General features: G+C 36.3%; 1 protein-coding gene across 6 annotated transcripts in view; it reads left to right on the forward strand.

Annotated features, from left to right (window-relative positions):
- The window catches only part of UBR5 (ubiquitin protein ligase E3 component n-recognin 5), a 128011-nt gene that overhangs the window by 87238 nt on the left and 13661 nt on the right, over window positions 1–27112 (forward strand). For 4 of the 6 annotated variants that reach the window (XR_008996226.1, XM_057497850.1, XM_057497853.1 and 1 more), the window contains exons 26-48: window positions 912–1009; window positions 1819–1967; window positions 2578–2669; window positions 3405–3551; window positions 3664–3782; window positions 3864–3990; window positions 4085–4214; window positions 5267–5427; window positions 5548–5787; window positions 9724–9847; window positions 10454–10565; window positions 11958–12089; window positions 12484–12745; window positions 13289–13553; window positions 13725–13936; window positions 17765–17995; window positions 18517–18590; window positions 19774–19946; window positions 20041–20154; window positions 21119–21339; window positions 22713–22833; window positions 22919–23023; window positions 25686–25929. Coding sequence is in view for 5 of the 6 variants with exons in the window: in XM_057497850.1 (XP_057353833.1) it covers window positions 912–1009; window positions 1819–1967; window positions 2578–2669; window positions 3405–3551; window positions 3664–3782; window positions 3864–3990; window positions 4085–4214; window positions 5267–5427; window positions 5548–5787; window positions 9724–9847; window positions 10454–10565; window positions 11958–12089; window positions 12484–12745; window positions 13289–13553; window positions 13725–13936; window positions 17765–17995; window positions 18517–18590; window positions 19774–19946; window positions 20041–20154; window positions 21119–21339; window positions 22713–22833; window positions 22919–23023; window positions 25686–25929 (3653 nt within the window). In the remaining variant the exon portion in view is untranslated. The remainder of the gene's footprint in view (window positions 1–911; window positions 1010–1818; window positions 1968–2577; window positions 2670–3404; window positions 3552–3663; window positions 3783–3863; window positions 3991–4084; window positions 4215–5266; window positions 5428–5547; window positions 5788–9723; window positions 9848–10453; window positions 10566–11957; window positions 12090–12483; window positions 12746–13288; window positions 13554–13724; window positions 13937–17764; window positions 17996–18516; window positions 18591–19773; window positions 19947–20040; window positions 20155–21118; window positions 21340–22712; window positions 22834–22918; window positions 23024–25685; window positions 25930–27112) is intronic. The other 2 variants (XM_057497852.1, XM_057497854.1) reach the window with 1 other exon arrangement.

Consider the following 27112-nt stretch of genomic DNA (forward strand, 5'->3'; position numbering starts at 1 on the left):
AATGGGGTTATAAGAACTACAATGTGGTGGTGGCATAAAAAGGACTAAAAAAGACAAGAGTAAAGGCTAGAATCAATGCTATGTTTTGTCTGTCCACCTGTAGCCTTTGGTATGTGTGTTGCAATAAACTGCACTGATGAGTTGTTGAAGTGGAAGACTAAAAAATTGATTTAAAAGGAAGACTTCATGAAGAGTCCAAGTTTTTTGTCTTAGTTACAACAGTGATACTGTTGGCAAGTGTAGATAAGTCAGGAAGAGCAAGTTTGGGAAGAAAGATGATACTCATTTTTAGACATGTTATATATGAGGTATCACTGGGAAATTTCAAGTAGACTTACCAAGTAAGCCAGTGTAAGGTGTTGGGACTCTGTTATCATCATGGAAATGGCAGTTGCTATGGTAGATGAGAGAGAGGCACAAATGGTTGAGGACTGAATTTTAGGAAATGCAAAGGATCCAGGAGGAAATAGAAATTCAGCGAAGAACAGAGAAAGTACATTATAATAGCTGACACTTATTGAATAAAAGTTATTTACTAGGCCTTTTGCTAAAGGTTTTAAAGTAATAATTCATTAAATCCTCATCATTGTCTGAGATAGAGCCTATTTGCTATTCCCACTCCTAGAAAGTTATTAGCTTGACTCCAGAGCCCTCACTGTTCCGTTCTCTAGTGTCACTAAGGCCAAGAACGGAGAGCCTCGTCTAGAGAGACAAGGGTTCCCCAGAGGTGGCTTACTTCCTTAAATGAGATGAGACCAGAAAATAATAGCAATGATTTTCTTTGAATGGTAGAACATTATTTAATAAAACAAAAGTAGTTTTTGTTTTATCACAAACATAGATTTCTTTGATAATTTGGAAGGAAGATAATTGATAATTAATATATTTATGTATACTTTTTCTCATTTTAGGGATGCAAGAGGGATGACCCCATTTATGTCAGCTGTAAGTGGCCGAGCTTATCCTGCTGCAATTACCATCTTAGAAACAGCCCAGAAAATTGCAAAAGGTAATTTCTTTCAAGTCCTAAGTGACTTGCTTATTTTTTAATTTGAATAGGTTCTCTTCAGTATCATATTCAACTCTAATTTCTTTATATGGAAACTATAATTGTTTAGAAACTATCAAGATAGTTGCTTTATGTTCATGTGTGTGTAAAATTCATGCATTTATACTTCTTTCAAGTGTGTTGTAGCTTTTCATCAAAAAGAGCAGCTGGTATAAATTTCTTGAATTAAAAAGAAATTCCATAATGGGTAGTGTAATGAATAGTTTTTTTAAAACAAAGTTAGATTATTGATAGAACCTGTCAGTGGTTAATTTGTGGTAATGATATAATTTTATAGAAATAATAGGCCAGATTTCTTACTGTTCTTCCTTCTAACTTGGAATTACTGCTTAATAAATAGCATTAAGGAATATCAATTCCTGCTGTCTAGCCTTTAAAAGAATAAAGTAGTTATCTTTAAAATACTGGATATAAATAATTTATGTGATTGTCTATAATTGGTTAAATAGAGCTAGAACTTGAATCTAGCATTAATGCAGAGCTAAGGATACAGGTGGCTGATGTATGGTGTATTTGTATTGCCCTTATATGTGGTTATGATATAATCACACTTTGCTTAATTTTGTACCAGAATTGACTAGAGTTCCTTGCATGTTGACTTTTAATACCAATTTTTAATTAATATATAGTAGTTTTCTGATTCATATTGTATAAATGTTAGAGCTTTTACTTTTGAGGAAAGTAGAAGATGGCTGTGATTAAGTCCTTTCTTGATATTTGAACCTACTATCTTCCTCATCTTTTTTTAGCTGAAGTCTCCTCAAGTGAAAAAGAAGATGATGTATTTATGGGAATGGTTTGCCCATCAGGTACTAACCCTGATGACTCTCCTTTATATGTCTTATGTTGTAATGATACTTGCAGTTTTACATGGACTGGAGCAGAGCACATAAATCAGGTAAGTTATTTTATATTTCCCTGTATTTATGCTATCTTCAGGGTTTCTTTATTTCCCTTTTAACATCACTAGTTTAATTCTTAGCTTTGGAGTTGCAAGTCTGATAATTCTTCTTACTCTGATTTATAAAATTCTCCGAAGAAAATTAATTTTATTCCTAAATAAATATGAGGTGAAGGAGTTATTAAAATTAGTTATTGGCTATCATGAAAATGAGTAATCTTCACTGGGTGATCCACAGCTCTTGATATAGGTTTTATAATTAATTTTATTCCTAAATAAATATGAGGTGAAGGAGTTATTAAAATTAGTTATTGACTATCATGAAAATGAGCAATTTTCACTAGGTGATCCACAGCTCTTGATACAGGTTTTATAACTATACTACCTCTTTTGGGATGTTTTTGCCTTATTGGTAATATGATTTCCATTTGTATAACATTATAAAATGTATATTTGTTGTACCATTCATGACTGTTCTTTTCCAGAGCACATTAATTTTGCTCTGCTGTCATTGTGATTGACTTGTTTAAAATGTAATAGAAAGAATTGTTATGATGAAAAATACATACCCTTCTTTTAAAAAGTATGTGTACCCTTTTAATTCTAGGATATTTTTGAGTGTCGAACTTGTGGCTTGCTGGAGTCACTCTGTTGTTGTACGGAATGTGCAAGGGTTTGTCACAAAGGTCATGATTGCAAGTGAGTACAATTCTAGTTTTCTTACTTACTATTATAAACTTTAAATTCATATTGCTGTCTTAATCTATAACAAGTCATGTTTTTATTGTCACATAATTCAGGAGGCATTTGAGGTCTTGTCAGTTTACCTGTTAAAATGTACTTTTTGATTTAAAGTGTATTTTGAAGTATTTATTTTCTGGTTCTAATGTAGCCTCCTTTAAATAAAAATAGGCTAATATACAAAGCGATATGTGGTAATGCACTGTGACCAGGATCATATAGTCTTTTGACTCCAGCAAAAGTCTCAGGTCCCCTGTAGCAGGGTTTACTAGCAGGACAGCAGTGCAGCATGAAGGGAGGGAATCATGGTGAATGTTTGGCTGTGCCCTGTTTACTTCTTAAACTAAATGTTATATAACCTTTCACCCAGCAATAGACTTATCCCATGGCCACTTTGTTAGTTTCCATAGCCACCACCCAGCACTAACATCTGCAGTGCAAACTGCAGTGCAGTTTCAAAGAAAATCCAAGTCATTACAAGGTATCTCATCTCGTGAGTGTTTTAGGTTGCTTTATAGATGTCATGATACCAAGTAATCCTTGTTATGTGTGCTTTAACAGTTATACTTTGCTTTTATGAATTAACAGGCGTTCTGCCTAGTGTCAGGAAGTTATGCCTCTGTAGTTTTAATATAGACCTTTGTATTTTTTTTTTAAGTCCCATTTTTGTACTTTTGTATGAATTATTTCTAGACTCAAACGGACATCACCGACAGCCTATTGTGATTGTTGGGAGAAATGTAAATGTAAAACTCTAATTGCTGGACAGAAATCTGCTCGACTTGATCTACTTTATCGCCTGCTCACTGCTACTAATCTGGTCACTCTGCCAAACAGCAGGCAAGTGGGATTTTTTAGGATGTAAATTAAATGGGAAAAGCACAGCTCAAATGTGAGCCCAGCTCATCTGTGAGTCCTTTTCCCCTCTTCACAATAATGTTCTCTTTTGCAGGGGAGAGCATCTCTTGCTGTTCTTAGTGCAGACAGTTGCGAGGCAGACGGTGGAGCACTGCCAGTACAGACCTCCTCGAATCAGGGAGGATCGTAACCGAAAAACAGCCAATCCAGAAGGTTGGTAAATCTGACAGATATGATACATGAAAAGCAGTATGTTTATTTCTGTCTTGCCCACTATTTCTTCTACTTTTTTAGATTCAGATATGCCAGATCATGATTTAGAGCCCCCAAGATTTGCCCAGCTTGCATTGGAGCGTGTTTTACAGGACTGGAATGCGTTGAAATCTATGATTATGTTTGGGTCACAGGAGAATAAAGACCCGTATGTATTCATTCAAAATTTGTTTAAATTGATGATATATTTTCCAAATTAACATAGGCAGTCACAGTACATTTTGTCTTTCCTTCCCTTTAAGTCTCAGTGCCAGCAGTAGGATAGGCCATCTTCTCCCAGAAGAGCAAGTATACCTCAATCAGCAAAGCGGCACAATTCGGTTGGACTGTTTCACTCACTGCCTTATAGTCAAGTGCACAGCAGATATTTTGGTAAGTCCTTTGAATCGTTATTTACAATCATATAAAAGGGATGTTCTCTTACTTAGTTTCCCAAAATTGTATTGATCCAAAATCCTAGGTACTGATTAGCTCTAATTAAACAGTACATTAAGGGGAATGGAATTTTGGGGGTGATTTAAACATCTGTTAACAGTAGAAGCTCCTTTCATTCTAAGTACAAATCTTAATTGTGATAAAAATACAACAGTATAAAAATGTATGGAGCAGACTTTAGTAGCTCAGTGCAAATTTTTTTAAGTACACCCTTTTGCTGTGAAATTAGAGAAGAGAATTAACCATAAAACCCAGTGCTGATGAGGTTATGGTAAAAACAACACTCAGACACTGGTGTATACCAAACGGCACTGCATTTGGTATTCTTTTAGAAGACAACCTGGCAATGTCAAGAGCCATAAAAGTATCATTGCGCTCATAAGGAAATGTTTATGAGAAAGAAGAAAATCATGCCACAGAATAATGTAAAATTTTAAAACAAATTTTTATGGATCCAAAATAGTGGACTAATGAATCAAATTACAGCCTAACTACTTACTGAAATGTAATGCAACAGAGAAAACAAAACATGAAATTGGGTGTTCTCTGTAATTAATATCTATATGATAGACCATGCATAGAAGTGAGATTAGAAAGTAATAACAGTGGTTAAGTAAGAGGGAGGGATGGGATTATGAGTTTATTAATACAGATATTTGAATCTCCTTTGCTATTTCAATAAGTACTCTACACTGAGTGGAATATAGTCTTCCTCTGGTTTGATATATTTGGTATTGTCCTTCTAAATTTTAACTGATACCCATAGAAGAACTATGAGATGAAAAAGCATGGAGTCAGACATTTGAGGCCCACTCTAGGTCAAGCACAGTGGTAAGCATGTGGCATAAATTAATCACTGACATTGTAAATGTTACAAATTTACTTTGAGATTTTTATTTTGAAATGTTGATGTTTGAACATTTTACTTTAGGAATGTCTAAACATCTTGTGAGATATCTTACATTAATTGTGATTCCAATTTTTTAAAGCTCCTGGATACTCTACTAGGTACACTAGTGAAAGAACTCCAAAACAAATACACACCTGGACGTAGAGAAGAAGCTATTGCTGTGACAATGAGGTTTTTGCGTTCAGTAGCAAGGGTTTTTGTCATTCTTAGTGTGGAGATGGCTTCATCCAAAAAGAAAAAGTAAGGCATCCTTGTAGATTTTGGCTTTTATATAATTTTGCACACATTTTTTGTGATAATGACAACATATGTGTATGAAAGCATTCATAAAAGGTTCCTACGTTTTCCTTTCTGCTCTAGCAACTTTATTCCACAGCCAATTGGAAAATGCAAGCGTGTATTCCAGGCATTGCTACCTTATGCTGTAGAAGAATTGTGCAATGTAGCGGAGTCACTGATTGTTCCTGTCCGAATGGGGATCGCTCGTCCGACTGCACCTTTCACTCTGGCTAGTACTAGCATAGATGCCATGCAGGGCAGTGAGGAATTGTTTTCAGTGGAACCACTGCCACCACGACCATCATCTGATCAGTCTAGCAGGTAAGTTTTTGCCTGGTAACAGATTCTGATGAATTTTTTTCTGGAAATGTCATGTTTTGGTTACTGAAACCTTTGCGTAAGCACAAGGTGGTATGCACCATCATTTGTGCAGCAAATAGTAAAGATTTTACTTTGGAACATGTGAAAGCATGTTAAAATTATACATGTGTCTACATCTAAGGTAACAGGCATAGTTGTGGGTTTTGTTTTTAGTTTAGAAAAGCATTTTTATTATGACAGTAATCTGATGAGAGAGTTTACTTCAGACTTCTGTAGACATCATTACTTTTGGCTTTTTCTTACTTTTAAATAACGCCTTGCTGTAAGGCCACGTTGAAGAAAGAAAAGCCCTGTAACTTTCTCTGTTACCCAAAGGCATAGGCTGGGGCACAGCTTGTTATTGTATAATTTAAATAACAACTGGAATGCTAGGATTTCTTAATAATCTCTAAAACAGCCATGTATCATCTAGTTTAGGACTAAAAAAACTCAATGATGAAAAGTTTCTACTTGTAAAATTATTTATTCTTAAACTTCTGTCATCTTTCCTACTTGATAATTTCTCTAGACTGTATACTGTGTCAAAATGTTTAGAAACTAAAACATTCTGTGTCTTGTAGCACAGTGCTTCTCAAAACTTCAGTGTGCATGCAAATCTTGGAGATCTTACTAAATAAAACTTGGAGATCTTATTAAAAAGCAGAGGCCGATTCTGGTGGTCTGGGTGGGGCTTGAGGTTCTGTATTTCTTACAGACTCTCAATAGTGCCAGTGCTGCCGCTTTAGTGGCCACACTTTTCAGTTTGCAAGGCTCTAGTGATCTTTAGCAAATTACTTGTTATGTTAGTTGGTTTTCTTAAGTCTGATTTTGCTACTGTGGCATATAAAAAGTTTTCATAAGGATCTTTTGTCTCTAAAGAGCTTTCTTCCTCTTTTCTGGAAAACATTTGTGTGTTAAAAAGAATGGCCTGCCTTAGTGTTTGGCACAGTCCCCGAGGCTTCATGCCAGGGTTTCATCTGGGTGCTTCCGAGTCCGTATTACTCCATCTTCCAGCATATGTGCCCTAATCTTTACTTTATTGTCACATCTCCTAGGATACCCTGGAATATAAATCCAGTTTTGTTTATCAAAGCTTTCCAGTGTTATCCCTGTCACTAATATATACTTCCAGAATTTGCCAAAAACTTAACAAATTGAGCAGTGTATTTTCAGGCTTGTTAAATACATACCCCATTATCCAGTGGTCCTGGAGCAAAATTTGCTGGGGTTTCATTTGATGTCCTGACCATGGTCCCGTTAGGATCCCCCCCAGTTACTAATGTGGTTTTATGTTGTGAATTCTTTATACCTTTCCCTTCGTTTTGTTCCAGAGCATAAAAGTTTTTATCCATCAAACAGATTTGGGGATGATCTCATCTCTAAACAGTGCCCACAAACCTATTCCCACTAAGTTTCAGGATTTTATGTCACCTTGCCCTGCTTCTTAGTCGCTTTATTAAAGTATTGTGCACTTTTAAGCTCTCGCACTCCATTCCTCCCGATTGATTCTTGGGCTGATCTCTAATGTTTTCCCAGAAGGAGATCACATTTGATAATCAAGAGATGCTAGTGTTAGTGTTTTCTACATGTGTTGGTATAGAAGTCCTTTATTATAATACAGTACAATCACTCCTCCTCATAAGGGTGTGTTTTGACCAATGTGCCAAGCATGTCTTTAAAAGTGCACACTTGACCAGTCCCTGGGATTTCTCTTCTGTTGGTTAGTAGATGGTGTATATCACTCCAATGAGTGTAGTCTTGAGTTTAGTAGTTTTGCTTTTCTGTTGATTCCCTCACCTCTTTAAAACTTCATGTCCTTACTTATTAATCTGTTTCTGCTCTGTTATCTCCATGCCGCATATAAGTGTTACTGAAATTTTAGTGTGAACTAGGAACTTTAAGCATTGCAGATGCATACCTGTTGCAATCTTCTTAATAACTCATAGATAACCCACTATTATCCTAATTTTAAAGGTGAGTAAGCCGAGGCTCAGACAGGTTAGGTAACTTGTTGAAGGTCACACAGCGATTAAAGTTCAGAGATAATTCTAGACAGATATTTTCCTTTTTACTATACTCTTGGATATTAGATGGCAGAGTAGTGGGAGAAAATGCTGCCTGGTGCTTATTGGTAGTGTTGAGAGCACTGGGCTAACCAACACTGAAGCCCGCCCTACCAGCGAGCACAGAGTGCAGTCCTAAACACTCAAGAGCACAGACTTAAAATTACAAGTTCTCTGAAGAGACGTTTTTCCTGTTTCTGTCCAGCCATGACTGAGACAATTAAGTCCCTAGAAATCTGTAGCCCTTTCATGATTTATGTTTGGCTTTATGTATGTGAGGGAACAGAAAAGGGGATATCTGTGTTGTAATTTCCTCTCTTGCTTAGACTCCAGACTGTCTTCTGTGAAATTTGTGGCTCCATGAAACCCTTCTAGCCTAAGGCACATGAGCAGATGCCTTTGGTCTATATGGTGGCACTGTGGCTCTGAAGCTTATTCAGTGTGATTGTTTCTCTTTGTCACCAGGATTGCTGTGCTTTGCTTTTGTTTTAATATTTTATCTAGCATATTTAGGTGTTTCATACCAAGAGGGATGTTTCTGTACAGTCTGGCAAATTGCTGAAAATATAAGTCCCCAAAACTTGAAAATATTTTAATAACTCCTATTCAACTGGGCTTCAGGACTGTGGTGCTTTATTGTGTAAGGAAATCTGAGAAAACAGTTGCATTGTGGTGTGAAGAAAACTGAAGCTCCATTTCTAAATGGGGAGTTAGAGTTTGTGCCTTGGTTTGTATCTTGTATACCAAGTGCATAACACGGGGACTGTTGTCTTGTGGATGTTTGTTCCAGAATGTGTTTTTTAAAATGAAATACTCATCAATTGTGGCTTCACACAATGTTGACTTTTGTTTTCTAATATTGAAATGTTGAAATCTTAGCAGTTGGAACCTTTTCATCTCAAAATTTTCTTTTAGCCTCTTTTTAAAAATGCTTTATAATTCATTCTGTGAATAACCACTTAAATTTCTAGTATTAAACACCATATTGAGACTACTTGTCTGTTTGAGGCAGAGTGCCTCAGTTGACTCTTGATGTGTAACTGATTTGATTCTAATTTCTTACAGCAGCTAAGCTGAGGAGAGGACACTATCAGTGTAAACATTTTAATAGGTCCTTTAACTGTGCTTTTTAATCTGTAAGTAAAGAATAATAGTTAGGTCACAGGGTTATTAAACAACCATCTTCTGGTCTCTGACCTGCATTCTCTGGTTCCCTTCTGCCTTTTATATTGGGGTCATCTGTCCTTCCTTGGCTGTTTCCAGATCAGATTTTTAGGGAGGTGAAGCTATTTTCCACCCCACCTTTTGTTATGATTCTCTTAAAATCATACTTTTGAACTGATATTTTCCCTCCCCATCAGCAACTCAGTTGTTAATAAGCTCATGCAAAGTAGATCATGTCAGGTCTCCTAAGGAATAGATCACTTGTAATGACATACTTTTGTTAATGGGCAAATGCTGCTATCAGAGCCTTTGGAAGTTGAGAACTGTTGGTGCTTAAATCAATGAAAAAGGGAAAAAAATCTTCCCTTCAAAATATTTCAGTGGGAAGGACTCAAAAGTATGTGCATTAACAGAGATTTGAAATGACTTACTGGAAAGTAAAAACAATTCTGAGATTTATCAGTTTCTATGGTAAAATAATTTTTTGCAGTCCATTACTTTCTGATGCACTCTAGATTAATTATTGTTGGTTTCCAAGAATTTTTAAGGTCAAATTTAAAATAGCATCCCAGCAAGTGAATCACACTGAATAACACTGAGCAGCATGGAAGTCTGTGCTGTCTGGCAGAGATGTGGCAGCATTACCTCCCAACCTCCTGATTCCTTACAGCTCCAGTCAGTCTCAGTCGTCCTACATCATTCGGAATCCACAGCAGAGGCGCATCAGCCAGTCGCAGCCTGTCCGGGGCAGAGATGAAGAACAAGATGATATTGTTTCAGCTGATGTGGAAGAGGTGGTTTTAATGTTTAATTGTGGTAGATGAGAGGCTTTTATTTGGGAGGGCAGGGGGAGTAGTCACTGGAAGTTTTATCAATAGTAGCTTACTGCTATTACCTGCATTTGCTTTCACCTTTTAGACTTGTTACATGTTTTCGTTTGTGATTGTACATCTTAAAAGTATTTTAATAATCCTTGATTTATTGGATAATGTAAAATTGGAAACATAAACTTGTTTTTTACTTAAGGGTTAACGGAGAAAATATTCTCAATGTTAAAATTTAAGTAGTTTTGTCCACTGCATGGTAGAGAGGTTGCTGCACACTTATCATATAAATTTTTTAATTACAGAAGTTTAAAAAAACTTAACACTCTCGAAATAATTGTTACACATCTAATCTTAAGGTTCTGTATATGGACAGTAATCATAAACTTTGAGATATGTTGACGTATTTTTGACACCTGATTGTCACTAGCAGATGAACATTTTCAGAACTGCTTAGTGTTGCAATTCCTTGTGTTAGAGATCTTTGTATTTTAGTTTACTAATTGCTGTGGAGAGACACTGGTGGAGAAGTGGGTTTATTATGTACTTTGTCTACAAATAAGATTCTGGATTTAGGTTGAGGTGGTGGAGGGTGTGGCTGGAGAAGAGGATCATCATGATGACCAGGAAGAACATGGGGAAGAAAATGCTGAGGCCGAAGGACAGCATGACGAGCACGATGAAGACGGTATGCAGGTTGAGAAGTTAGTCAGTCTGAGTAAATCAGGTACCTTTAAAGAGAGGTATTAATACAGACAGAGGAAAGCCCCATTTGATGTATAGTGAAATGTTCAACATATTTTCTGCCAAGGGATTCTGTAGCATTAAAATCTTAAGACAACTAACTATATAAATACATCCTTACATATTTATATTTATAAAATAATTAACCTTTTGGTGTAAGTCACTTTCTTAAAAGGTTTTAAGAAATTAAAATAATCATAACCACATTAGGAAATACTTGGAAATTAGAGAAAAGGAAAACAAATGATATTTTGTGTCATTATTGTGGGTCCCACCAAAATGCTAACAGTTGGTATTTTTACTTTCAGTCCTCCCCTGTATTGCCTATTCCCACCCATGTCTTTTGTTTGTTGATTGGTTGGTTTGTTTTTTATTTTATTTATTTTGGTATCATTAATCTACAATTACATGAGGAACATCATGTTTACTAGTCTCTCCCATCACCAAGTCCCCCCTACATGCCCCATTATAGTCACTGTCCATCAGTGTAGTAAGATGCTATAGAATCACCACTTGTCTTCTCTGTGTTGCTCAGCCCTCCCCGTGCCCCTCCCCATGACATTATGTCTGCTAATAGTAAGGCCCCCCCCCTCACACCCCGTTTTTTTTTCCCTCCTTATCCCTCCCTTCCCACCCATCCTCCCCAGTCCCTTTCCCTTTGGTAACTGTTAGTCCATTCTTGGGTTCTGTGAGTCTGCTGCTGTTTTTGTTCCTTCAGGTTTTTTTTTCTTTGTTCTTATACGCCCATGTCTTTTTGATATTGTATGTATACTTTTAGTGACTTTCTTTTTTCACTTGCAATAATCATTTCAGCCTTTTTGGTACATAGTCATCATAACCATTCTTATTAGCCTTAGGATAGACTTTTGGGGAATCACCTTTATGGAGGTACAACAAACATGCAATAAACATTTAAAATTTATAATTTTATGTTTTGACATGTGTATATACCATGGAGTATAAAGAATAGACATTTTTAACTTCCTTCCCCTTTTCAAACCCCAATGTGTAAAACAGATGAAAATAGAGCAGTGGACCAGCTGAGAGTTCTGCCCACTGGCTGAAGTCCTCCTGCCCAGCCCTTTTTGCCTTAGGCTCTAATATACTGCAGGACAGATTTAAACTTCTGTGTAACAGTGCATGAAAAACCATAATTTACCCAGTCATTCTCCTGAGCAGGCAGCTATGCTTATTGAGGAGTTGGTACTTCCCTCTTCCCTTCTCTTCCCCTTACCTCCTTAGTTCCCACACTTAGGTATTCTGGCTCATCAGACTCTGTCATATCCATAGTGAGCTTGTACTTTTCTTTTTCTGCTTCTTTAAATTTATTTGCTAGGGAGTGACATGGAGCTGGACTTGTTAGCAGCAGCTGAAACCGAAAGTGACAGTGAAAGTAACCATAGCAATCAAGATAATGCGAGTGGTCGAAGGAGTGTGGTCACTGCAGCAACTGCTGGCTCAGAAGCAGGTATGTTACCTTATCCTAGCAACTTTCTTTTACTAGGGCTATATATATATATATATATTCAGCATGAATGGATTAAACTGCACTTTGCACAAGGGTGTATAATCTCCTTTTGTATAACTTCCTTTTTCCTTATAGATGTTAGTGAAGAAGAAATTATTTTAATGACTTTTTTCTCTTTTCTGGTTTTTAAAGAATGGATTAATTTTAAGGTTCATTTAATCATGTAAAAGAATTCTTTCCTAATTTAGCTATTTTAGTGACGGGTTTTGTGGACTGTTGAACATATCTTGGCATTCTATTTAATGGTTATATTTTACTGAATGAGAGGGTGCACTATAATTATAAATGTCAACAAGCTCACAATGGGTTTTGGTTTTAAAAATAAAAAATTTAGGTGCAAGCAGTGTTCCTGCCTTCTTTTCTGAAGATGATTCGCAGTCAAATGATTCAAGTGATTCTGATAGCAGCAGTAGTCAGAGTGATGACATAGAGCAGGAGACCTTCATGCTTGATGAGCCATTAGAGAGAACCACAAACAGCTCGCATGCCAGTGGTGCTGCCCAGGCTCCCCGTTCCATGCAGTGGGCTGTGCGCAACACCCAGCACCAGCGGGCAGCCAGCACGGCCCCTTCCAGCACATCCACACCAGCAGGCAAGTCTGAAAACTTGGTATTCCTAAAAGGGCTTTAACAGGTCTTTTAAATTCAGCATTTCATCTGGAGAACACTGGTTTCATAGTAGTTCCTCACTGTTTTGCTGAGTTCAGATACAAACGTATTTATATATGCTTATAGCAGTTTTCTCAGTCTCTGCGCCATTCTGAATGATTTTTTACTGTGATTATGCATTCTTGGATGTTTAGCAGCATCCTTGGCCTCTTCTACCTAGATGCCAGTGTCACCCTGCCCCACAGGGTGACAACCTGTGTTGTCTGCAGACATTGCCAAATGTCTCCTTTTGGGGGGTGAAGGTGGGAACAGTGGCAAATTGCTACTGGTTGAGAGCATTACAGTAATTCTTGTCCCCCTCATTCTCCCTAAGTTAGTGTAGTTTAAGAAGTTTTTTGCTTAGTTACTACATTTGGTAATAAAAGCGATCTTTTAGCATGCTTAAGTAAATACAGTGCTAAAGAATCATAATTAGCAACATAATGTCAGTACATTAGTTTATTGTGGTTGTCCTTTTCTCCTTACAGCAAGTTCAGCGGGTTTGATTTATATTGATCCTTCAAACTTACGCCGGAGTGGTACCATCAGCACGAGTGCTGCGGCTGCAGCTGCTGCTTTGGAAGCTAGTAATGCCAGCAGCTACTTAACATCTGCAAGTAGTCTAGCCAGGGCTTACAGCATTGTCATCAGACAGATTTCGGATTTGATGGGCCTTATTCCTAAGTATAATCACCTAGTATACTCGCAGATCCCAGCAGCTGTGAAACTGACTTACCAAGATGCAGTAAACTTACAGGTATGAGATAATCAAAAAGTTACTCATTCAGATATATTTTTGGCTGTCAATTATGAGAATTCCGGAATAATGGAAATTAATGTTACAAGTATTTAAGTGTTTACATAATGTTGCTATATAGAATTTAACTTTATTTGGAGAGTTTTAACTATTTTAGTTTGGTTTTCATAGAACTATGTAGAAGAAAAGCTTATTCCCACTTGGAACTGGATGGTCAGTATTATGGATTCTACTGAGGCTCAATTACGTTATGGTTCTGCATTAGCATCTGCTGGTGATCCGGGACATCCAAATCATCCTCTTCATGCTTCTCAGAATTCAGCTCGAAGAGAGAGGATGACTGCACGCGAAGAGGCTAGTTTAAGGACCCTTGAAGGCAGACGGTATGAAATTCTTCACATATGCCTATATGTTTAAACAGACCCTCTGTGCCCTAGGAAGTTAGAGCTTTTTGATTGCTGGTACTTAAGAACTTACTCTTGTGAAGGAGGGAGTAGGTGCCTTGCATTACTTTTTAGAATTGTGTAGTTGAAGCAGAGTAAGTTATGAAAACTGTTTTTAAAAAACGTGTTCATATTACAGAAATGGGATACTAAATACCTTCTAATTTTTGAAGTAGTTCATCTACATCCTTGTGTTATTACTCCTCAGCCCTTCCCCATGCCCTTTAAAAGGCAGATGTTCATGGAAGGACTTATTTTGACTATGATTGACTATGACTGTACTTTGTACTCAGGAAGGGGAAAAAGTATGTGTAATCATCAAAGCTGCAGTTTGGTTTCTCAAATCAAAGTTCCTTTTCTTTCTCCCCAACCTGTTGAATCACAAGTGTATTTCTTTATTTGTTGTGTTCTTTCTAGTCAGTTACAAAATGACCCTTTTCGGAACTAGGAATAGAGCAGTGGCTGTGTCATATAGTAAAAATGCCCCATACCTAAAGTCAGAGTCCTAGGATTTGATTCTAGCTTTGACTCGGGTTAAACAACATTGCTACTTCGGGTGGGTAATAAAGGATGGAAAGACAAGGGTCTAGGAGACTGCTTGGGAAACTCAACAACACTGTGATTGAGGTCTGTAAGAGGTAATAGTTACTGAAGTAGGGCAGGAAGAAGGAGAGAGAAGCATTGAAATCATATAAACAGAATTAAGGGCCCTGGTGAGGGATGGAGCAAGGAGAAGGCAGAATTTACACTTACACGTTGGTTCTGAATAACTAACAGGACAATTAAGAGAAAAACCTAGAGGCACAGAAAGGGCATTACTTGCTTTTGAACGTGTTGAGAACAGGGAAAGGATCTGGTGGAAATGTGTAGTATGCAAAATTGAATGCTTGGCAGAGACTTGCACTAGAGAGAAAGACTTAGGGGAGTCATCATCCCTGTCCTAGGAAGCTGACTCCACAGATAGGCACAAAGCTTGTTTTTATTAGGCCGGTCTCTACCCTGAAGAACACAGAGTTCTGATGGTAGATTTTTCCTTGGTGACAGGGTTCTTCCTTTCTTTCTGGCTCTTGCTCTAGTTCTTACTCTAATAGAATAGCTCTACTGAGATGTAATTTATATACCATACAGTTCACCCCTTTAAAGCATATTATTTCATAGTTTCGAGTACATTCAGAGCTGTGCAGCCATCATCACAATTAATTTTGGAATATTTTCATCATCTGCACAAGAAACCCTTATTAGCAGTCTCCTCCCATTTTCCCCTACTACTTTCCAATCCTAAGCAACCACCGATCTACTCTCATCTCTATGTATTTGCCTATTCTGGACATTCACAGAGAGGGAATCATACAGTGTGTAGTCTTCTGTGCCTGACTTCTTTTACCTAGTGTAATGGTCTCAAAGTTGATCTGTGTGTAGCATGTATCAGTATAGTATTTTCTAGTAATACGCATTGCATGGACACACCACATTTTGTTCATTCACAAGTTGATGGACATTTGGGTTGTTTCCACCTTTGGCTATTATAAATACTGCTGCTGTGAATATTTGCATACAACTTTTTGTGTAGATGTTTTCAGTTACCTTGAATATATACCTACTTGTGGAATTGCTAGATCATACGGTAACTCTCTGTTTAACCTTTTGAGGAATTGCCAGACTATTTACAGAGAAGCTGTGCTATTTCATTCCCAGTAGCAGTGTATGAGGGTTCCAATTTCTCCATATCCTTGTCTACATTTATTAGTCATCTCTTTGATTATAGCCATTCTAGTGGGTGTGAGGTGGTATCTCATTGTGGTTTTCATTTGCATTTCCCTAATGGTTAGCGATGCTGAGCATCTTTTTGTGTGCTTATTGACTATTTATATATCTGCTTTGGTGAAATGTCAATTTAGATCTCTTGCCCATTTTTTAAATTGGCTTGTCATTTTATTATTGAGTTATATTAGTTCCTGATATATTCTGGATACAGATTTTCTTATTAGATATATGATTTGAAAAATTTTGTCCCATTCTCTGTTGTCTTTTCATTTTCTTGATGGTGTCCTTTGAAGGACGTAAATTTTAAGTTTTGATGAAGTCTAACGCGATAGGTATTTTTTTGTTGCTGTGCTTTTCATGTAATTTTAGGCAGTGGCTTTCAAAGTGTAGTCCTCTGAACAGCATTATTGGCATCACCTGAGAAAGAGCTTGTTAAAAATAGAAATACTGGGCCCTAACCCAGACCTTTTAAAACCATGGGGATGTGGTGGGCTGTTTTAACATGCCTTTTGGTGATTTTGATGAACACTGAGTTTTGAAAACCACTGTCTTGAAGGAAAGAAGTTCCTTCTGCCATTCTAAAGGATACTGGAATTCTTTCCGTGTACAAAAGAACAGGACTGTAAATCATACGAATGATTATTAAGTTGCAAAAAAAGGAGAGCCACAGGCTTAATGAGTTTTTTTTTTTACAGGGTGTTGAAATAACTTCTTGGTTTTTAAAAGTCATTTATTTTTTTGAATGGATAAAACATATCCTTGTTCCAAATGTAGAAATACAGAAGGGGAAACAATGAAACATTTCACCATCATCACTTTTGACAAAGTCTTGCTGTCATTCATATTCTATGGATGTACTACTATACTCATGCATATATCACTGCATTCATTGCCTCCATTTTTATTTTTATTTTTTATAATTTTTTATTAAGGTATTGATATACATACACTCTTATGAAGGTTTCACATGAAAAAACAATATCATTACTACATTTACCCATATTATCAAGTCTCCACCCATACCCCATTGCAGTCACTGTCCATCAGTGTAGTAAGATGCTACAGATTCACTATTTGCCTTCTCTGTGCTACACTGTTTTCCCCGTGACTCCCTACACCATGTGTACTAAACATAATACCCCTTAATCCCCATCTCCCTCACTCCCGACCCACCTTCCCACACCCCTCCCCTTTAGTAACCTCCAGTCCTTTCTTGGAGTCTGTGAGTCTGCTGCTGTTTTGTTCCTTCACTTTTGCTTCGTTGTTATACTCCACAAATGAGGGAAATCATTTGGCACTTGTCTTTCTCCACCTGGCTTATTTCACTGACCATAATATCCTCCAGCTCCATCCATGTTGTTGCAAATGATAGGATTTGTTTCTTTCTTATGGCTGAATAGTATTCCATTGTGTATGTGTACCATATCTTCTTTATCTATTCATCTACTGATGGACACTTAGGTTGCTTCCATATCTTGGCTATTATAAATAGTGCTGTGAGAAACATAGGGGTGCATATGTCTTTCTGAATCTGAGAAGTTGCATTCTTTGAGTAAATTCCAAGGAGTGAGATTCCTGGGTCAAATGGTATTTCTCTTTTTAGTTTTAGAACCTCCATATTGCTTTCCACAACAGTTGAACTAGCTTACATTCCCACCAGCAGCGTAGGAGGGTTCCCCTTTCTCTGCATCCTCGCCAGCATTTGTTGTTCTTAGTCTTTTCAATGCTGGCCATCCTTACTGGTGTGAGGTGATACCTCATTGTAGTTTTAATTTGCATTTCCCTGATGATTAGTGATATGGAGTATCTTTTCATTTGTCTGTTGGCCATCTGAATTTCTTCCTTGAAGAATTGTCTCTTAATATCCTCTTCCCATTTTTTAATCAGGTGCTTAATGAGTTTTTTAGCATATATTCTGAGTCCAAACTTTTCATATTTATGCTAGTGGTAAATTTCACATTTGTGGGTTTTTTGGTAAACATTCTCATTTCTTTTTATTCCTAGACGTGCCACATTGCTTAGCGCCCGTCAAGGAATGATGTCTGCTCGAGGGGACTTCCTAAATTATGCCTTGTCTCTAATGCGGTCTCATAATGATGAGCATTCTGATGTTCTTCCAGTTTTGGATGTTTGCTCATTGAAGCATGTAGCGTATGTTTTTCAAGCCCTTATATATTGGATTAAAGCAATGAATCAGCAGACAACATTGGATACACCTCAACTTGAACGCAAAAGGTATCCATACTTGCCCTGAGGTTGGTTTAAGAAATACTTGTTCACTGTGCTCTCCATTAGTACATTGTCTGATTTTTGGAGTAAGGAGAATAAATACCATTGCAAAAGAGAAACAGTACAGGAAGATTTCATGTGGAAAAGTGGGTTTGAATCTATCCAAACTTCCCCATATTTACTTCTCACTTAAATCAGGAGACCTAAGAATCCATTTAAGCTTTATGCTTAAGATTAAGTTTGGCCTGATTATTTATCATGTTTTCTTTTTTATAAGTATTCACTATTTTTTGGTGTGATTATCCTTTTTCTTTTGTTGAGCCTATTTTGTAATTGTAGTACATTTGGCTGCTCAGTCGACTATCCCCAGAGTCTGAAACTTTATCACAATGTTTGAAATTTGTTAGATACTTAATGGACAGTATTTTGTCAGTATTTTTTTTTTTGCTTATGATTTCCATCAACTTTGCTCTTATTTATATTGTCCATATACTTCATGTAAAATTGATTCACTTGTCTTTTTGAAGGACACGAGAACTCTTGGAACTGGGTATTGATAATGAAGATTCAGAACATGAAAATGATGATGACACCAATCAAAGTTAGTGTACAGAAAGTCTGCTAATCTACTTCAAGAAATGGCTGCCTCAGTATTTCCCCTTCAAGCTTTTTAACTTCATAGTTTTCTGTCTGGGTGGGAATTTCTCTTTTCTTCTCTATGTCCCATTTCTTACATTTTCTGTCCATTTTTCCTTATACAGTCTTGTGTTATTTGCTTCATAAAAAGGGATGAATTAAAGAAATGTTAAGAACTTTTAAACTATCAGTATTTTTTTCTGTTTTATTTTTATCTCTCCTTTGCATTTCACCTTTTGTTTACCTTTAAATAAAGTCTTAGCAGAACCTTTGTTAATATTGATGGAAAATAGATTTAGTCAAGAAAATTAGAAATATCAATTATGACTTCCAAATATCAAAACTCTTAACAGTTAATGCAATAAAAAGAGAGGAAATACTTCAAACTCAGTAAATTTTGGGATCTTCTACAGTCTATTTGTAGTTTTCAGTTATCTTTTTAAGTGCAATTTCAAATTTTTTTAAGGGGGATCAAATAGTCCACTTGCCAGTTTCTTACTACCAGTACTCACATTCACCCAGGAAGGCAGCTGACCTAACTGCGGTCTTTTGAGAGTCCAGCCTGGTTAACTGCTGTTTTCACAGACACTGTAAGCACTGCCCACGAAGTTTTATTTCACTAAGGGAGGTGGTGCTGGTATGCTGACTTCCTGTTGGGATGAATGACTTGCCCAGACATTTCTATGTCTCTTACTATAGAGGAAGCAAACTTAACAAGTAAGCAAATGCTCATATTTCAGCTCCTGACTATCTCCTCTTTTTGGAATCATCAGTGAGCCACGTGCTAAATATGCTGAGGAAACTAGTGGTATTCAAGTCTGAATCTCTAGAGAGATAAAAAGGAGGAATGGGGAACAGCTGTCCAGTACAACAAAATGGAACAATATTTATTACTGTTAATATTTTTTTGCAAGTTTTTATTATGTTAAAACACTACAGTTTATCAGTGTAACTATTTTAAACTGCCATTATTTTGAATTACTGCTTAAAAATATTATCAACGTTTCAGACCTTTCTCAAAGTTTGTGAGTGGCATTAAAGTCTTACAAAGAGATAACAGGAAGTTTGGATTGAGCAGAGTAGATTCTTTTCCCCTCCCTCAATAATTAATTTTCTAAAAAACAAACATTTTATCTTCTCATGTTTAGGTGCTACTTTGAATGATAAGGATGATGACTCTCTTCCTGCAGAAACTGGCCAAAACCACCCATTTTTCCGGCGCTCAGACTCCATGACATTCCTTGGGTGTATACCCCCAAATCCGTTTGAAGTGCCTCTGGCTGAAGCGATCCCCTTGGCTGATCAGCCACATCTGTTGCAGGTGATTTAAATAAATTAGTCTTAAGGCTTCTTAATTGACTTTACAATTTTTTTAAGTGTTCAAAGTAACTAGAATATGTCTTTTAAAATTCCAGCCAAATGCTAGAAAGGAGGATCTCTTTGGCCGTCCAAGTCAGGGTCTTTATTCTTCATCTGCCAGTAGTGGGAAATGCTTAATGGAGGTTACAGTGGATAGAAACTGCCTTGAGGTAAGATAGTAAAAATGTTCCCAGTATAGTATCTGTGAATGAATACTTGTCCTAGCTGCCATCAAGATTTTTGGAAATACGTTAGTTCAGAATATTATATTTTCCCAAATAATGGAAGTACCAGAATTTCCTGCCTAACAGTATCATTAGCCTGCATTGAGACTAACCTGCTCTGTGTAAGGTTACTATAAAATGGCATTTTCATTTATCATGAGTTAATTGTTAAAAGACTGCTAAAAATTAAAATTTTTAATATGTAAATAAGTTTTTAATATATGAGTATATATAATATTGGTTTAAACTTTTTGAATCTAGAATGTGAATAAATAAGGTAATATTAATAATGATACCTAACACACTATTGGGGCTTATCTCAGTTACTCTTGTTAATACACAAACATGTTGGTTAATATAATCAATGTTGGGTAGAAACCATTATTATTCTGATTTTATGGATAAGAAATTGAGGCTTGGAGAGATGGCATGAATTTCATGTGGGAATGTCTATTGTTATACATCTAGTTAAGTGGCAGATACAGTTTTTAGATAAAAGTCTGATTTGAGAGCCTAAAATCACCTTATACTGTTTCTCCAATGAAAAAGTAATAACATGTTTTAAGAACAGTTATAGAAAAAATGTACTTGAATAGAACTTTGTTATCTAAGTCACAAAGGAGAACGAATACTGAAAATACTGAAAATACTGAAAATATATGAGATGTAAGTAACCACAGGTATTATAAAGATGCCCTTATTTAAAAGTCTTCTGAGGCTGGTCTGGTAAATGCAGTGGAATTGGAAGTCAGCCAGGGGAATCAGAGAGACAAGAAATAGGCTGCATCTTTGTAGTTGAAGTGCCCGAAAAGAATCACTTAACTTCCATATGATTTCTACAGAGTAAGTTGAAAAGGAAATCTATTTGGGTGTTTTTTAATGTGTAACTTATAAATGTAAAAATTCATAGGTTCTTCCAACTAAAATGTCTTACGCTGCCAATTTGAAAAATGTAATGAACATGCAAAATCGGCAAAAAAAGGAAGGGGAAGAACAGAATGTGGTGCCAGAAGAAGCTGAGAGTTCAAAACCAGGGCCATCTGCTCATGATCTTGCTGCACAATTAAAGAGCAGTTTGCTAGCAGAAATAGGACTGACTGAAAGTGAAGGGCCACCTCTTACATCTTTCAGGTATTTGCTAAGTGAAGATAGTTTATATGTTGCATTATTTTGTGGCTGTTCAAGTTCTTATAAGAATTTTTATTTGGAAATTTTGTAATTTTATTTCATTTGTATAAATACAATTAAATGCTTTTTTATTATTTGTTTTTCTAGTTTATAGTCAGATACTTAAGTACTAAATTTGAATTTTCTCGATTTTTTTTGGCATGTGATTTTTGTCATTGGTTGACATTTGATTTTCTTAATTTTTTGAGGAGATTGTTGAGTACTAAGTTGAAGTATTTGTCCGTGTTAAATTGCCACTTGCAGACTTGTTAGTAGCAGTTCAGCTAAGTGTGAATGACAAAAAGATACATGACTAGATATCTAGATTGGTGACTTTTAACTCACTTGGGCTCCTTTGCCAGGTTCACAGTTGTTAATTCTTTTGTAAGAATTTTCAACACAAGTTTGCTAGTATATATACTGGGGCTCAGTATGGCTAATCACCAAATGATTTGTTGAGCTCTTGTTTCATGCTCTGTTTTTTTGGTTACATAATGTCAAATTATTAATTTTTTTGCTTAGGAGGATCTGGGCTAGTTTAGGAAACTATACATTTTATATAGGGTCTAGCAACCATAAAAGACAAGGAAGTATTGTGGACTGGAGTGACCCAAGCTTCCTAGAGATAGTACACTTGAGCAGAGATGGTTAGAATGTGTAGAAGCAGACGGATAGGAGGAGAGAAGAATTAGAGGTAGGGAGATAAGTTAGAAAGCTGTTACTCTCACTGGCGTTTTGTAAAAAGAGGGCTGAAGTAGAGTATTGCCTTTTGGGATAGAAAGGAAATCATGGTAAGAAAACTCATAAAGGACTTGATCTGGAGCAATAGGGGGAAGATACATGAAAATTTGTTTCAAGACTGGCAATAGGGAAATGAAATAGATGGTACAACTGAAAGAAATCAGGAGACAATGTCATTGAAGTGAAGAGGCCATACTCTGTTTTACTATGTTGAATCTGATTTGAATATCATTGAAGTGTATATATTTAACACATGGAAGTTCTGGTCCATTGTGAAAGTTTGAACTAGAGAGGGATCTCAGAATCACCTAGATGGAGATGGACAGTGGATTTTAAGGAGAAGAGGTGAAATGAAAGATGAAAATAGGCAGCCTGGGGGTGTATCCTTATGTGAAGGACAGAAGGCGAACAAATGGGGTAAAAATGAGAAATTCTGAAAATAGTTAATAGAAAGTTCTCCAGTAGAGAGGATGTGGTTTGAAGTACTTAAGGACTCATAATATTAAAAGACCAAGTAAATTACCATCATTGACCAAAAATTGGGATTTTTAGAGTTGGCTGAATTACTTTCTCCTCTCCCCATAAATTTCTTACAGGCCACAGTGTAGCTTCATGGGAATGGTTATTTCCCATGATATGCTGCTAGGACGTTGGCGCCTTTCCTTAGAACTGTTTGGCAGGGTATTTATGGAAGATGTGGGAGCAGAACCTGGATCAGTATGTATTTTGAGCACTTCTAATTCTTTTCTGCCTTATAAGAACATATTGCAGAGACTAATTCTGTTGTGCATTTGTTTTTAAGATCCTAACTGAATTGGGTGGTTTTGAGGTAAAAGAATCAAAATTCCGTAGAGAAATGGAAAAACTGAGAAACCAGCAGTCAAGAGATTTATCACTAGAGGTAAAGGTATTTAGCTTTTCTTTAACTATACATATAGTATGCCATATATATAAAGTTTAAAAACAAAAAGTAAAAAGTTTTGTTTAGGAATATGTACTGTGTAGTTAAAAATTTAAATAAATGGTAATCACCAAATTTATAGTCGTGGTTCTTTATCTCTGGAAGTTGGTTTCTAATGATGATCAATTAGTCTTTTTAAATTTTCTTTTTTAAATTACCAGTATGAACACGTGGATTGATATATTTTTTATGTACTTCCTTTTATTGACGTTATCAAGCCATTAATACTCAAATTGTCTCTTCTTTGGCTAGTAGGAGTCCTGGAACCTTTTTGGCTGCTGAGCTCTTTGGACATAACTCCAATAATCTTTAATAACTTCTTTACTTTTTGGTTTGTCTCGTCTTATGTATTTCCTGTCACAGACCTTAAATCAGCCGTTTCTTCAAGAAAACCTGCTGCCTTTTAGTAGAAAATTGTATTTTGAAATTACTGTCTAGGCTTTCAGTTTGCTTACTGCCTACTGAGTTGGTTATTGTTTGTGGGCCTTTTTAGAGGATCACGCTAGGAAATGCTCCTTTAGAAGAAAGAAAATTACATCGAGAGCTCTTACTGATATTCCCAATTCAAATTCAAGATTTAGAACCACAAAGTTCTTTTGTTTATCACCCCTTACTGTTTATCTCTTTTCTTCCAGATTGAACATCCAACTTTCCAACACTGATAAAATTATTCATCTACATTTATGCCACAGCACACACACACAGCAGTCTCAGAATCACAACATCACTGCCACCAAGATGATTATCAAAAATAGCTTAGATTTATTTGCAGTTTTTTGTCCATAGATCATATCAGTTGCAAATGGACAAATTACTTTGTTTTAAAGTCACTTGAAATTATTCCTCTTCCTTTCTGTGGTTTGGTACCATCTCCTTTTGTTTTATTTTGTTTTCAGTTGTTAGGGATTACTTTCTCTTCTGATTTTGTTTCATAATTAATGTAAAATATCTACACTTGCACCCACAGAAGAGGGTGTATTGAGAGAAATCTAGTTTCTTTTCCTGTCTCTTTTATCATGACCCTCTCCCTGCTTCCAATTTTTTTTTCTAGTTTGTTTCCCTCCTCCCTTTAAAAAGTAATTTTATTTTATTTAAAAAATGCTTTTAAGGTATTACTGATATACACTCTTATGATGGTTTCACATGAAAAAACAATGTGTTACTACATTTACCCATATTCTCAAGTCCCCACCCATACCCCAATGCAGTCACTGTCCATCAGGGTAGTAAGATGCCACAGATTCACTATGTGCCTTCTCTGTGCTACACTGTTCTCCCCGTGATCCCCCACACCATGTGTACTAAACATAATACCCCTCAATCCCCTTCTCCTTCCCTCCCCACCCGCCCTTCCATACCCCTCGCCTTTGGTAACCACTCCACTGGTCACTTCTTGGAGTCTGTGAGTCTGCTGCTATTTTGTTCCTTCAGTTTTGCTTCGTTGTTATACTCCACAAATGAGGGAAATCATTTGGCACTTGGCTTTCTCCGCCTGGCTTAAAAAAAATAATTTTATTTAGAACTTTTCATTACCCATCTCTCTCTCACACTCTCCACCCCAAGTATGCTGTACATTTTGCTCCATCTTGCTTTTCCCAGTTAACAGTGTATCCAAGATAAAGCCATAGCTGTATAGAGCCTTTATAGCTGCTTAGTCTTAGTATTGCATTTAATGGTTTTATGACAGGTTTTTCAGCCAGTGTCTTATGGATAGGCATTTGGGTTTTGTTTCTAATTTTTTGCTGTTACAAATAATGGTGTGATGAATAAGCTTCATGTGTGGTTCTTTTTTTGGCTTGTGTATCTTTGAGATAGTTTCCTAGACATGGTTCAAAGTACATGTGTTTATATATAAATTTTGCAAATACCTCAGCTACTGGTTGTATATTTTTGCACTTTTAATATCAATACAAGAATGTCTGCCCCTGTAGTCTTGCAGGCAGTTGTCAGATTTTTAGATTTTTGCCAGTCTGATAGGTAAGAAATGTCATCTCGATATAGTTTTAATTTGCATTTCTCTTCTGAGCAGTTAACCATTATTTCATATATTTAAGGCTGTTTTCTTTTTCCCTGAGCTGTGTTTGTGGATGTATCTTGCCCATTTTTTAATTTTTTTTTTCCTCAATTTTTTAGAATCCTTAGGTGATACTATGCTATTCATGAATATGCATCTTTGTCTGTAATACAGGATGCATTTTTCCCAGTTTCCCATTTTTCTTTTACATTGCTTGTGGTGGTCTGTTACCAAAGGAATATCCCATGTTTTCATCAAGTATTTGTTTTGTTTTTTTTTAACATTGACTTTTTTGATCCACTCAGAATTTATCCTGGCAACTTTCAAAATGGAATGAATTGCTGTTCTCCACCAGATCTTTTAAGAAAGTGTTAGAGTTGAGTTAAATTCCATTATCCTGATTTAATGCAGGACATTATTGTATGCTTTAGAATGTTGTTTATTTGGAATCTACAAGCTTGTGAAAAACTCAGATTACTTCATAGTTATTTATATTATCAAGGAAAAGCTCAAGTTAAATTTTCAGATTTTACATAGAAAAATTTCAGGGTGATTTCCAATATTGAATTTGCTACTATTTTGGTGTTTTAATAGGTTGATCGGGATCGAGATCTTCTTATTCAGCAGACTATGAGGCAGCTCAACAATCACTTTGGTCGAAGATGCGCTACTACACCAATGGCTGTACACAGAGTGAAGGTCACATTTAAGGATGAGCCAGGAGAGGGCAGTGGCGTAGCACGAAGTTTTTATACAGCCATTGCACAAGCATTTTTATCAAATGAAAAATTGCCAAATCTAGATTGTATTCAAAATGCCAACAAAGGCACTCATACAAGTAAGGACTCTACAGATAACATACATCATAAAAGTAATTCAGTGTTTGATTGAAACAGTGATAATCATGTTTTTATGTGTTTATAGTGGAAGGCCTTGAATGTACATTTACATTTTTATGTAATTCTGTTATAGATTAATGATTTAATCTTAAACTACTCAAATAGAAAGTTCAGCTGTCTGCACTTTTATTGCGACATTTATTTTCATGAATGTTTGTGCTTGTACTGGTGAGTTTCCCATCTCAACTGTTGCATGTTTGAGGGGAGAGGTGGGAGATCTGTGGTAACAGAAATACTCAATGAGCAAAGTGCAGTATTTCCCACACCACTCTATTTAATTAATGTAGATAGTTGAGAAGAAAATGCTATTCTCCAGAGCAGAGCTTTTATTCCAAGTTGCTACTGGTCCCCAGTGAAATGGAGCTTGTAACCAAATGTAAATCAACTATGTCACTAACTTTCATTATTTAATTTATCAAGGCTTTGCTTTTTGGTACCAAGATTTTCTGTATTAATATCCTGATGCAAGCTTTACCTCTTTGAGGACCAGCACTTTGTGATTCAGGTTCCCAAAGTTATTCCCAAAGTAACCTCAAAAATTATAGTCTAGATTCTCGTTAAATTTTTAAAAATCTATGAAAACAAAAGCCTTAAGTAGGCTATATTTGGGGATTCATGTAAAGATTATCAGTCTTGTAGGTAGATGGATATATAGTAACAGAGAGAGGGAGTTACTAAAAAAAAATCCTGTTTTGTTTAGACTGTAGTTATGTCACTGAAGTTTGTTAACTGCCACCACAGAGGCTGGATGAGCTCTAGAAAGAACTGAGGATGAAAAGATGGAGAGCTCACCCCAGGCTTTCATCATTAGTTTCACCATTTGACTTAGTCCTGTAATAAAGAAATTGGCAGATGTGAATGAGTAACCTGGGAAGTCATAACATTTCTGAAAAAACTTTTCTGCACACTCTTTAGGAAACTATACTCTGGCGTATGCTTAAGGTTTTAAAAATCATAATAATAGCCAATGTTCTGGGTGTCTGTAATGCTTAATGAATAAAACTAAGAACAGAGAAGGTATTAAAATCTAACTCTAACCATGTAAGAAATTTCAGCATTGTTTATGGTGAAACTACAGCTCCAAGCTGCTGTGTATTATTTCATTGCTTTGACATGGCAAGG

Source organism: Manis pentadactyla, chromosome 3, assembly GCF_030020395.1.
Source record: "Manis pentadactyla isolate mManPen7 chromosome 3, mManPen7.hap1, whole genome shotgun sequence".
Classification (NCBI taxonomy): domain Eukaryota; kingdom Metazoa; phylum Chordata; class Mammalia; order Pholidota; family Manidae; genus Manis; species Manis pentadactyla.